Consider the following 13213-nt stretch of genomic DNA (forward strand, 5'->3'; position numbering starts at 1 on the left):
AGGTTCCCAGGGCTGGGGATTCAGCTTCTGGCTTCATCCAGAAATCCCTGAGGGTTTCAGATCCCCACGAGGCCTCTCAATGTCTTGATCTGCTTGAATAGGCATTTTTAACGCGGCCCCGGCTGTCATCAGGGCCTGTTACAGTCACTCAACTGCAGCAACATTGTTCTCGAGGCGCCTGGGACACCTCCCTTATTACCATAGGGCACGGGGGATTTTGCTGTGGGATTTCTCCTCATCATCTCTCAGACCTGTGGCGATCCATTCGCCCTCTTCCATATCACAGCCTCCGTCCCTGCGTGGCTCCTAGCATCCCCATCCCAAAAAGCTGCTGGCTCCCGTCCATCTCCCTCGGTCCCCTCGGAGGTGACGGTGACCCCCTTTTCCTGTGCCAGGCTCCCTGGCAACGCGGCCTTTCTTTGCCAGCGGCCTCCTCCACCCCCTGACGGGGAGCGGGGCCGTGAAAACCCCTCTGCACTTTTGAACTTGCTGCCGTCGCGCTCAGTGGCTGCGCGGGACAGCGGCGGGCGAGGGGCCGGGCCCAGCAGGGACCCGGTGCAATTGCCCAGAAGTTATTAATAGGCTGCAGAAGAATGTGATGGGCTGGGGATAGGGGTGAGGGAGAGGGGGAGAGAAATGAGGAGGGGGAGTGAAACGAGGTGACGGGGAGAGGCAGGAGTGATGGCATGCAGAGAGACAAAGAAGAGGATGGAAGAGACGGGTGAAGGCAGACAAAAGCCTGGCCGCTGGTGTCCCCATCTCGTGCCATGCATGGTGGCTCTGCTGGCATGGAGTTGGCCTTGTGCAGTGCTGGGGGACACGGACCAGGCTTGGGGGTTCGACCCAGGCGTGATGCAGGTAAAATATTACCCAGGGTTCATGAGCCAAACTTGCCATCTAGTGGCTCCGGGGACCATTGCAGAGGACCCACAACGCGACGGTGGTGGAGCTGTGTGCTGACTTCTTGCTCAGGATGAGCCCCAAAGAGTTTCTGCTGTTTGCTTTACTGACAGTGTCCTCAATCCCCTCTGGTTCCCTGGAGGGACATCACCTTGCTGAGGCTGTATTTCAGGGAGCCAACTCCTGCTGCTCTGCTGGCCTCTTGGTGCCCCCAGAGAATCGTAGAATCATTCGGGTTGGAAAAAACCTCCAAGATCACCCAGTCCAACCCCAACCCATCCCACCATGCCCACTAACCATATCCTCACTGCCACCTGTCCACAGCTCTCAAACACCTCCAGGGACAGTGACCCAACCACTTCCCTGGGCTGCCTGTTCCAATGTCTGACCACTTTTTCTCAGAACAAATTGTTCCTAATAGACAACCTCAACCTCCACTGGTGCAGTTTAAGGCGATTACATCTCGTCCTACCAGTGGCTGTGCCAGGCCCCAGGCTCCACATCACTGATGCAGCAGGGCTCAGAGCACATCCACAGCAGAAGCAGCTTCTTCACTGCTGTGCTATGGAGAGAACTGGAGAGCATCTCTCACAGCAGTGGTCGTTCTCTGGAGCTTCACATCTTCTCTTGCTTTGTCCTTGCAAAGATTCTGACATGTTTATCTCATGTTCCAGCTCTGCCATCAGCCGGCACTTTCAGTGCTCCAGGTGACTCTACAAGTTACACTCTGGGAACTGACAGAGCTGGAGAGGGACAAGGGCCACAGGGACCAAGAAGGGGTAGAACAGAACCTCTCTTGGGCTGTCAGCTGGGAGGATTTCTCTTCCCAGGCCATAAGGAGCTTTGGCCACCCTAGGTGGCTGACAGATAATGGGGGATATGGTGCAGTCAGGGGAAAGAAAAGAGCGAGTGAGTGTCCATAGCTTTAATGCACAACTCTCCTGAGCAAGATCATATACATGAATAAATAAAATTAATAATAATAATTAGAGTAGCCCCAACAAACCCATCTGTCACCAGTTTGGTTTCTGTCTTTCCAGCTGTGCCCTTGTCAGCGAAAGGTGCCACAACCTGACTAATGCAGAGGACACAGAAGCAGCACTGTTCCCTCTCCTTCTCAGTATCAGCTGGAGGAGGAGACCTTCATCTCCCCAGCGTTGGCCTGGGCAGTCTCCTAAGACTGTGGGCTCCCACCCTCCTTCACGCCCAGCACCACAAGGCCTCAGCTGTTCCCTGCCCCATCCGCCAGCCACATCGCCCTTGTCCAGGGAGCAGGCACACAGCTGAGGTGCTCCCCGTGCAGATGCACATGTGTGCATCACACACCCCATGCCTGAAGGACACAGCTGGCTCTAGCACTGCTTGTGAGGCTCCTCCAAGGCAATGTAAGGCACCACGATGGGCCAGGAGTCGCTGGGCCAATATCCCAGTTTTGGCTTGAATGCTGGCATCTCGTAGGTGACGTCAAAGTACATGACCAGTGGGAAGCAGTAGAGGAGGGACACAGCTATCAGCACGTGCCTGTCAAGGAAGCAAAAAAGATGTGTGGGAGAGGGGTAACACTACCAGCCCTCCTGCACCTTGTGTCTTGTGTGGCTGAAGTTGTCACGCTGAGGGCATGGCAATGGCAGGCAAATGTCCCAACCCTGCAATGTATACAAGATCCTGCAGGGTTTGTGCCTACAAAGAAATCCCAGAAGAGCTCTGAGAGCTGGGTTTGGGGCAATTGGGGTGACACAGGAGACTTAAACCCCAAACCACCCAGTTCACTCTGCCTGGCTTAGCAAAGAAGGTCTGGGTATCTGAATTGGTCATCCCAGTTACTTGTGAGGATGAATCTGAAAGCACACGTTGTGTGGCTCTTACAACAATGTTTGGTGAGGGACTGAAATGTCTTCCTAAAGCAAATCACTGTCTTTCAATTTGGTTGTCAAAGTAAAGGGCACTGCACTTTGTATGGCTTCCTGGGAGCAGATGTAATGCCTTGAAAGGAAGCGGCTTACCTGGAGTGGTTTTAGAACAATTTCACATTTGTTGGTGTGGAGGAGGTAAGGGATATTAAGCAGTGATTAGGATGAATCCTTGGGCTGGGGCCAGGATGAGGAGCAGCATTGATAGTGACAGAGCAAAGTGGGAGAGGGGTAGGGCACAGATGCAGCTGCTCCCTGTTTGAGTACCACATCCCTACTGCCCTCCCTCCTCCTCTGTGGCGCTTCAGCTCTGAAACATTTAAGCCAGGCTTCCTCTCTCTCTGCTGGTGACTTACCAGAAGCTGTGGAAATAAGGGAAGTTGATCGCCTGGCAGAGCCAGCAAAGCCACCTGTCACTTAACCAGCTGGTGATGGCCAGCACCCACCACACCACCATGACTTTGGCCATCCGGTGAACACGTTGGTCATTGCACCTGGAAAATACAGTGAGAGGAGAGGGAGAAGGGAGCTGTGTTGGAAGGATGAAAGTAAAGTGAGTTTGAAAAAGGACCAGCAGGTTCCTGTCTGCTAATGCAACAGGGCAAAACTTGGCGGGTTTCTGCTCAAGAATATTCATCAGACCACAAGAACTGGAGAAGTGTGGCTCTGCAAGAGGAATTTCTGACCTTCAGCGGGTGAGAGTGATGCTGCAAGATGCTAACACACCTTTGTCTTTTTCCCCAGATCCCGGTGGGTTCCCCTCAACCCCACACTGGTTCCCAAATCCTGCACAAAGGAGAAAGAGCTGCAGAGATGGCAGAGATGAACTTCTCAATGTCCTCCTTACTTTTTCAGCTCGCGCCAGGTCAGGTACAGCAGGTGGAAGGCGATGCAGTTGAGCGCATAGGCATTGATGGATGGTTTGATGAAGGACATCAAGGTGGTGATCACAGTGGTGACACCACCCAACCAGTAGAATTGCTTCCTAAGGGGATGACAGAATTGCGAGTGATTGTCAGTGCCTCCAGGGTTCACAGTGCAGCAGGTAAAGGATGGTGCTGGTTGTTGCCTGAGAGAGGAAGCCACCCTCCAGCACCTCCAACCTGTTTGCATATAACTGTCCTCAGGCTCTGCAGAAGTCCTGGCAAGAAAGCCGGGATGTATTTTATGTTTCTCAAGAACTGCCCGAGAAATTGCTTTGCTAAGTCCCCTGGTCGGTCCAGGACAGAGCCGAGGATGACTCGTGCACTGCCATGGCGATGCCAGAGCCAGGCATGGAGCTGTGCGGAGGGAAGGGCTGCAGAGCTGCCGTCCCAGCAGCGGGGGCAGGGCCTTCAGCAGCGCGGATTCGGGCTGACTGAGCAACAATAGGGCTCGGAGAGGCCTTTCACATGCAAATCTCTTCCCAAGTCCCTTCCCCTCTCGCTGCCTCCCCCAGCCATGTCTCCACAGTGAACTCCCGGTGACCTCCTCCGTGGCATGGGAGGAGCGGGATGGGAGCGAGCTGTGTTAAGGGCTCCAGCAAGCCTGCCAGGACGGGAGCATCTTCTTTACAAAACTCTGCTGAGCTCCTGTTGTTGATCTCAATCTCTCCATCCATCCTGCTGCAAACATCCCTTGCAACACGGGATGTTATCTTGGACTAGTTTGGCCTATGGGAAACCCCATCCCCTCTGAGAATGGCAGGGGATGCTACCAGAGTTTGACAGCATGGGTAATTCAATGTCAGTGCTCAGGAATATGTAATTTCCTAGTATGTGTGAAGTGCCCAGGTCCTGCACTGCCCCAGATGGTTCTCTGCTTCCCCTAAAGGCTGGCAGGACTTCCAGTCCCTTCAAAGATGTGCACAAGCTGGAGTAGTCCCCATGTTCCTAGCACAGCTATCCCCATCCAATCACACCAAGAAAAAAAACGTGCCCAAATCTCTTCTTTTTGAAATCCTTCATGCAAAGCTTCCTGTACAGCTTTGTGAGGGCAGGTAGCTCCAGGCAACAGGAGCTCTGGACAGCCCTTTCCAGGGGTTTTGTGCCCCTCTGTAAGGATCCAGAAGTGAGTAGTGCGGGGTCTGGCCAAAGAGCAAAATGCTGAGAGCTTGCTTGTAGGGTCACATATCAACAGCAGTTTCCCATCCCTTGCAGCCTGGAAACTCATTTCCCACTGAGCCATACCTGCTTTTGATGCACCTGGGGAAGTGAGCCCTTGGGTACCAAAAGGAATATGCCACAGCCAGTGTCCAGAGGATGGAGAGCTCATCCAAGAGTTGTCCCACGTAACTCAGGGTCATGTGGAAGTACATGGAGAAGACACCTGCAGGGAGTGAAGACAGCCTGTGTCAGTGCAGCTCTGTCCCAAGAGAAGCCTATCTGGACTGGGAAGTACTTAAGACATTTCTTAGAGAAACATCATTCCTGAAGGGCAGGACATGGACCTTGGCATGAATAGAAGACCCAGGGCTTTACATGAAGCTCTGTACCCAGAGCCAGCAGGAGCCACGAGCTGCAGCTTCACACGTACATGGCTGTCCAGTTCCTCACCCCAGCTTGCCCCTTGCTTTGGCCACTACAAACCCGTCTCCAAAGCTAAAGGTAGCATGAATGAATGCTCTGCAGCCTGATCTCATGAAATTGGCACCCACCTACACAGAGGAGAAGGCCAGAGATGAAGTACATGGGCACGGTGCGCTGCTGGCAGTACTGCCGGTTCAGGTGGAGCAAGGCAGCCGAAAGGATGAAGAAGCATACATTGCTGACCTGCAAAACAAGAGGCACAGTCAGTTTGCTGCATGATCTTGGGCAGGTCCCATCCCACCTTATGGCTCGGTATGTCCCCATGTGGAGAGGATGCTGATCTTTGGAGAAAAGCATTGTGTGGAGGCACTGCTCTCGGTACTGGAGAAAGGCAGAGTTTGTTGAGGTGTGAGGCTGGGGCTGGAAGGATGGCTGTTATGTGACAGCAGCTGGGCTGTGCTCTCTGTGAGGACAGCTAGCTCAGGTATGCCTCTGTAAACCAGGTGCAATGAACAGCAGCAGGACCTGCAGGACACCCATAGGTGGGGCCGGACTGAGGTGACATCCTGTGGTGTCACATGCAAAGCCACCTGCCCTAGGGAGGGAGGTACTTTGGACACCAGTCATCAAATGAAGTCATAAAAGTTATCTGAACATGCTTTATGAATGAATGCAGCAAAATAATTCATCCCTGTTTTCCAGCTCTGCACAGTTGCTGCATTGCCAGGCTTTGGTGCAGCTGGGGTGGAGTAAAATGCGTGGGGATTCAACCTGCTGACAATGCCAGCATTTCGAGAAGCAGCAGATGCTGATGGGCAGAACATGGGAGCTGGGAAGGAGCAGGGAGTGCTCTAAGCCTGCACCTGGCTGCTGGATCAGGCCCTTTCCACCCTGCAGCAAGGGAGGAAGAGAGTTTGAAGCAACCCTCACCTCTGGAAGTGAGATATTGTCACCTGGTGTGCAAACACAATAAATGGAAGCTCAGTGTCCCCAAGGAAAATCTCTCTTGCGCATGAAAGGTTAGGATCTGGTGGAATGTTCCACCTGCCAGGCAGTGCAGTGGGGTCTGGAAGAGCCAAGCACAGCCATCTGCCATGCTATTATTTGGCCAGTCACCAGCACAGCTTTTATCTCGCCCTGACAATTCTCCTCTCATATTCCAGCCAGACACTGTCCCAGAGCCCAGCCTGGAGTGTCACCCCAAAACTGCAGGCTCACCCCTCTGCATCCCCACTGTGCATCAGGTGCACTGAGGCACAGAGGGATGTGAGTTTAGGGGAAGAGGGCTGCAAATCCCAGGGATGTCGTCATACACCTGAAACACACCCCCTCACATTGCAGAGGGAAGAACCCTTCACGTTTAATGGAAGGCCTCAATTCCCTTCAACAAACAGAGATCAATCTTGAATTTCACTGTGGTTTTCATGAAACCAGTCCATGTGCCTCCAAACAGCAATTCTTAGGGCAAATGTATGGGTTCTCTGTGGGAGCTTACAGCCATATCCAGGCCTGTCTCTGTTCCAAAATGAGAAGGGAAGTGCTGGTTCCACTGCACGCTTGAGGTCAGACAGTTTGGAAATGATCACAAAACCAAACTATGTGTTGAAGTAACCAACTGCATTGTAAGCATTTCTTTTCCTGTGAAATGGTTCAAGAGGCTTTTGGAAAACAGGCAGGGATCACAAGGAGAGAGCAAATGCTTGCAGAAGACACAGCAGTATGCAAGTGCTGCAAGTGCCAGCATGTGTGTCCAAGTGAGGAAACGCGGGAGTCTGAGATTGCACACAGGGAGGTCCGGATCCCTGCTGCAGTGGGCATTGCAACAGCACCATTAATTACATGATAGCAACATTATCACTTCATTAATTCAGCCTGAGAAGTGCAAGATCAGATATCAGCAGGGAGGGATGATCAGGAGAACCGTGCCAGCAGATTGCAGCGATTCCCTGCAGAGCAGCCGGGCTCAAAGCTTGGGGCTGAATGGAAAGGGACCCACAACTGGGGTCTTCAACACCTGTCAGGTCCCAGCCCTGCTTGTTTTTCTAGGAGAAAAGTGAGGCTGGGATCAGTGACATGCCTGTAATCCTGCTGCATTAGGAGGATCACAGGAGAGGCCCCAGGGCTTATGCAACATACACTGTGCAGCCTAAAAGGAAAGGAAAGCCCTGCACAGGGCCATCCGCTTCTCCATGCACAGCAGAGTGAGAATGGCTTCCTGGGATGGACTGGGACAGCAGGTGCTGGTGTGCTCTGTGAGCACAGAAATGAGACAGTGGCAACCCAGGTGCGTGCTGCCACAGAGCAGGTAGGGATGCCCCATCCCTGGAGGTGCTCAGGGCCAGGCTGGATGGATCTGGTGTGAGATGGCCCTGCCCATGGCCTGGGCTGGACAGAATGACCTTTAATGGCCTTCCAACTCAACCATTCTGGAATTCTGATTGTATGATTTTCTGCAGTGGAAGGAGATTTCTCAAAGTGTTGCTGCAGTGCATTCACTCCCTTAAAGACCAAAGACCTGGCTTTCACTGACAGCAGAGCCTGCAGAGCCCAAGACAAAAGCAAGTACCTCCAAGGCTCTCTGGACTTGCAGAGCAAGTTTCTAACAACCAGAAGCTGGGGCTGCCTGTCCTGCATCGTGGTGTCACACCGTGTTTGGGGCAGCAAACTGCACACAAACTGCAGGGTGAGGAGAGTGTGAGGTGTCCCCACTGCCATGAGGCTGCTGAGCTCCAGAATGAGTATCTGGGCATATCTGGGTGATTTACACCTGCAGCCAGGCTTATCTCCACCGATCAACGGAGCTGTGGTTATCTGACAGTGTGAGAGCTCCTGGTGCTTAGCCAGAGAGTGCTGAGGATTTGGATGTCATTACCATCATCCTCATCGGTTATTGCAGGAAAAAAAAAAGGGGGAGTAGAATGACAGGTCGTTGACTGATGAACCTCATGTAGCACAATACTGTTCTCCTGCAAGCAGCCAGAAGACAATAAATTTCTGGGTCACTGAGTCACTATAAATAGTTAGCACTTTGTCACTGAACTGCAGTGCAATCATGAGCCACAATGTATTAATTATTAGGGACTTAACGATATTGTTTACATTCTCTGCTCATACCCCTGGTGCTTATTCCTAATAAAAAGCATCCAACCCAGGCAGGGATGAGAGTGAGAGCGGCTGCTGCAGAGCGATGCTCAGCAGTATGTTGCTGCTGACACAGAGCTTCCAGCTGGAGCCATGGGCAGCGTTGGGAAGAAGATGCAGAAAGGATGCTCCATTAGGAAGCCCTGCTGCTTTAGGAGCATTGGGTAGGAGCTGGCTGGGTTCCCAGCTAGTCTAAAACTCTGACAAAGCGGTGCTGAAGTCAATATTGATATAATTATCTCCAGGCAGGGCAGTGAGACAAGGTCCATAAAGCCTGAGCAGGGAGGGAGCGATCTGAATATCTGAACGTGGGGAACAAAGGAATGGAGAAGAGAGGGAGACACAGGACATTGGAATCACACCTGGGATGGTGATCTGAGCAGAGTGTTTCCCAGTGCTGCAGGGCTGAGAGCCAGCCTGCATGGACTGAGGGCGATGCCATGGAGGTGATGCTCCTGCTGGCTTTGGATTCCCTGTTCTGCTCTGAGCAGAGTGCAGCCCTGGGGACTGTTGTCAGTTGCTCAGACAGCAGTGGTTCCTCAGGGTTTGCTCTTCTACCTCCTATGTTTTGGAGAGAAGTCCACACACCAGTCCTGCTGCAGGCAGCAAGGCAAGTCTTGATCTTGGCCATTCCCTAAACAAGAATTATATCCCAAGCCAGAAACTGCAGGAGTGGTTTCCTCTGCTGCAAAGGCAGAGATCTAAGAATTAATGTTTTATGGGGTTCAGAGGACTTTGGAACGTTAGGAGGACGGTTGTGCACCTGACCATAGCAGCTGGGGTCTGGCAGCGTGCCACTGGGAGCTCAGAGACGTGATTGAGCTCCTGAGAGACCTCTTGGTGTGATCCTGAGCCACTCCAACAGTCCTTGCAAAATCACAGTCCTTGTAAAAATGGAGGCTTCCGCTCCAAAGACACGTTGGGAAAATGCTACCTGAGCGCTGATCTCAGAGCTTGGGCAAATGTTTCTCCCAGTATTAATTCTGATTTTAAAAGTCCAACTTTCAGACTTTCTGAACTGTTTGGAATTAAGCCCCTCTCCAGTCTTGCCAATGAGATTCTCAAACTCAGAGGCATTTGGCACTTCCAGCGACATTCGGAATGCTGCTGGGAGCATCAACGACTTCTGTACCCCTTTGCTCTGCACCCTGAACTCATCTATCAGGGGCACAGCACCAGCAGACAGCACAGACCAAGAGCTAGGTGCTGGAGGGCAGCAGGACCAGCAGGTCCTTATTTAAGTGCCTGAAAGAGAAGGGACTGCACACAGCCCGAGCATCCCTCCTGCACGACCCTGTCTGGTCAATTGGAACTGTGTGACTGGAGAGGGTATTATCGTTATTAGAGGTCATTTATTCAAAGCAGGAAATGCTTAAAAAAAAAAAGAAAAAAAAAAAGGAAGAGACATTTCCATGAGAAACAAGAACTTCCAGTGTTCAAAGGTAATTGCTGAAGGTTGTAAACAAGGCCTTTGGAAGGCTGTAAATGGCCTCATGCCCCTGCCAGCACTAATTGCATCGGGGCAGAGGGACGCACTCGCAGACAGCGGGTGTCTGCAGATGGATCTCAGTGCATGCGGGACTGGTGCTGGAAGGAGCCTGATTACAAAGGGGATCACAGGAGGTGAAACTCCCACATCAGCTTTCCTCTGCCCAGAGTTCCGGATTCCCAACCTGCCCGACGTGGTTCATGCAAGCGCTGTCTCTCGTTCTGCCACTCCTGTACATTTAGCTGGAATATACGAGCCCTGTGTGGGACTTACCCCAGTTGGCAGGCGAGCTGCAGGACTGGTATAACAGGATCTCACCAATCTGGGCTAAGGAGCACTGCCAAACTTTGCTCAGTGGGAACTCAGCCCCATGTGTGCCCGGAGAATCCCCGACCCCAGCTCTGCTTATTGGCAGCAAACCCCCAGGATTTACATACAGCTCCCCAGCTAAACACCCTCTAACAGCAGGAAGCTCAGAGCAGGAGAGCAAACGTGGCTGACCCATCCCATCCCGTATCCCAAAGGCAGCTCTGCCCTCGGGATGCCCCACACTCACTGTGTTGTAGTACTCTGCGATGATCGGCGAGCGCACAAAGTTGTCTTCACACCAGTCAATTTCAGAGCTCTGGTAGGAGAATATACTCGGCATCGTTGGGTTGCCTGGGCAGAAGGAGAGGAGTGGGTTAGTCATGCACCTGCGTGCACAAATGGAATGGGGAGAAGTGTGCTGCCCACCGGCCCCTTGCACACCTGCATGCTCATGTTGCACAGCATCCTTACCCTGCTATGAAAGACTCATCCTCTTCCCAGCACGCATTGCATTGCAGACATTTCCTGCTCTCTCCCCACAGTCAGAAGTTACAAATCACCCTAGGAAATATCCTTGAGCTCTGAGCTTGGAATGGTCACCACGTCACATCCATAGCACTAACATCCCTCTTCGGGGGTCACTGCTGCTCCATGTCCCAGCCCTGCCCTTGTCACCCTGCCTTCTGCCTTTGCTTCACTTTCTTTATGACTCAGATCTTGCTGCCAAGAGGACTTCCCCACACCTCATGGGCTGTGCGCTACCTTTTGGGAGTGGAGCTCTGCAGGGTTTATTGCTCATTGGCTCCGTCCTTTCCCATCGTTTTGCAGCATTCACCCCAGGGCTGGAGCACAGTGCAAGCACCAGTTCAGACTTAGGGTGTTCCTAGAGTCCTGAGGCATGGAGCAAAGGCCTGGGATTGTGTCCCTTTGCCGGCAGTGATTCCACTTTGAGTGCAGTCAGCCCAGTGAAAGGCATCCAAGCTTCACACCTCTTATCCTCAGCCTGGCCTCTGATGGAGGAGGAATTGCATTTCCGAGCAGGATTCTAACCAAAATCCAACCTTTCCTCTTCATTTCTTTTCTCCATGCTGAAGACTTTCCTACCGTCCATCTGCACATCATTTCTCAGCCTTTGGAAAAATCAATGTTCCGATCAAGTTCCTTGTTCACAAATCCTTGAGGCTTTGGAGCTACTCTGGAGGCTGACAGAGACAGGTGCCAAACCCGGAGGTTTGGGAACACCATTCAGGCCCTGGGGCCGAATGCTGGGGATGCTGGAGCTCCCGAGGCTGCTGTGGCTCTTTGGCACTGAGCATGCCCAAGGCAGAGGAAGAAATGAGTGGAAAGCAGCGTTCCCTTTAAATCCCTCTCAGCTTTGGGTCTAGCACAAGGAAGGGAAGTTTATCTTCAAATCGCACTTTGGTTAGTTGTGTTATTATGGAGAAGCTGCTGGGTCTCTGCTTACAGCAGCTGAGGAACGCTCTGCTGAGCTCAGCAGTGGCCGTAGGTGTGCAAGGCTGGGAAGCAACCAGTTTCCTCTGCCTCTCTTCCCAAGAAGTTCAAAGGCAGAAAGCCTGCAAATGCAACACGGCCACAAACAAGCTTGTCTGCAGCCTCCTGCCTCTATCAGGCAAACTGACTTGTGGATAAACCTCCACTGCTCCTTTCCAATTACAAGTTAATTACATCCTTTCTTTAATCCAGGCTGGTTCCCCCCAAGCAGGTGAGACTGCATCAATGAAAGCAGCAGAAAGGAGATGCAGGTGGGTTGGGCTGTGCCCTGACTCTGCAATGTTGGGTTTCCATGGGCTCATGTGCACCACAGGGACGAGCTGCTGCTCCCTGGTGTTGTGCATCACGTGCTTATAGCAACACAAGTGGTTGCATAGGAAAAGAAGTAGACCCAGGAGGGTAAAACCCATCTCCAAGTGAGCAAAGAAGCAGATCCAGGAGGATAAATCCCATCTCCTCGCTGAGTCAAGAAGAGGCGAGGGGATGCTGGAGACATGCACAGGAGAAGCAGAAAGGAATAGAGAAGCAGTACCCAGCAGCTGCTTGCTTGCTGCTCATCCCAGCAGTGCTTACCTGTGGGAGAGGTGAATTGTCAGGAGAACAACTTGCCCAGCTTCTGGAGCTTCTGTGGTTGCAGGCAGTGAACTGCCTCGCTCCGTCTTTAAGGACAGCTTTGGGATGAGGTGAGAGCCATGAGCACCCTCCAGGCAAAGCTCACTGTCCCCCACAGGAAACATATTGGCTGGAGGGTTTATATCTGTGTTCCCAAATGGGCAGGGGCAGAGAGGGAGGGCAGGGAAGCGTGAGCTGGAAGGGTTGGAAGAGCAGGTAGAAATGCAGCCTGAAATCATCCGCCTGCCCCTAGGCAGGTTACCTGCGCAGGCGCACACGCTGTGCTCCCAGCCCTGGTTTTCCTAAGGGAGGAACAGATCTGCACAGCCTCCTTTGGATTGCTGCTTAATAAACGGTATAACCATTTTCACTCCCCCAAAAAACCATGCAGCAAACTGCATTCATTTCCAGAGATTAAAGTCAAGCCACTTTTCAACTTTCTCCCAATGGCTGCCATGTATTACCAAAGATAAATCACAGTTCTTCTAGCTGTAAATTTTGTTATTTAGTGAAAGAATTGGCTGGATTGGACACCTCTGTGTGACTGCTTTGCAAACATTTTCCTCCTCAATCCCATTCAGGGTATCATGAAAACTGGCAGTGTTTGTACCTTTCCCAAAGACCAACACCATTTCCCTTCATGTAGTGTTGGGAGACGAACTACATTGCTTTCTTAAGGATAAAAGCTCGTTATTTGACCAACTTGTCTTGATGGAGAAGGGGAGGCATCAGGTTCAGCATCACCAGGCAGGGTCTGACCAAGACCTGAGGTGTTCCTGCCTGTGTCTCTGTCTCTATCGCTTTCCTTGTCCCTGTCTCCATCCCATCCCTGT

General features: G+C 52.2%; 1 protein-coding gene across 2 annotated transcripts; it reads right to left on the minus strand.

Annotated features, from left to right (window-relative positions):
• Nucleotides 1–1821: 1821 nt before the first annotated feature.
• Nucleotides 1822–10999, minus strand: ACER1 (alkaline ceramidase 1). Of its 2 annotated transcripts, XM_003213195.4 has the most exons (7): nt 10728–10999; nt 10504–10607; nt 5446–5560; nt 4979–5117; nt 3658–3795; nt 3167–3304; nt 1822–2421 (listed from the first exon to the last, which is right to left on the minus strand). In XM_003213195.4, the coding sequence occupies exons 2-7, from the start codon at nt 10594–10596 to the stop codon at nt 2253–2255; spliced, it is 792 nt and encodes a 263-aa protein (XP_003213243.1). In that variant the 5' UTR covers nt 10597–10607; nt 10728–10999; the 3' UTR covers nt 1822–2252. The 2 variants fall into 2 exon arrangements, with proteins under 2 accessions (XP_003213243.1, XP_019465577.1); XM_019610032.2 differs by lacking the exons at nt 10504–10607; nt 10728–10999 and having other exon boundaries at nt 5446–5826.
• Between the last annotated feature and the right edge of the window lie 2214 nt (nt 11000–13213).

This window comes from Meleagris gallopavo, chromosome 30, assembly GCF_000146605.3.
Source record: "Meleagris gallopavo isolate NT-WF06-2002-E0010 breed Aviagen turkey brand Nicholas breeding stock chromosome 30, Turkey_5.1, whole genome shotgun sequence".
In the NCBI taxonomy this organism is placed as follows: Eukaryota; Metazoa; Chordata; class Aves; order Galliformes; family Phasianidae; genus Meleagris; species Meleagris gallopavo.

Coding starts and splice junctions, on each gene's coding strand:
- ACER1 (XM_019610032.2), bottom strand. CDS start 5,674: ATGCTTTTCTCCAAAGATCAGCATCCTCTCCACATGGGGACATACCGA. Junction 5,118..5,445: donor TGGCCTTCTCCTCTGTGTAG/GTGGGTGCCAAT, acceptor CACTCCCTGCAG/GTGTCTTCTCCATGTACTTC. Junction 2,422..3,166: donor CCTTATTTCCACAGCTTCTG/GTAAGTCACCAG, acceptor CTTCCTTGACAG/GCACGTGCTGATAGCTGTGT.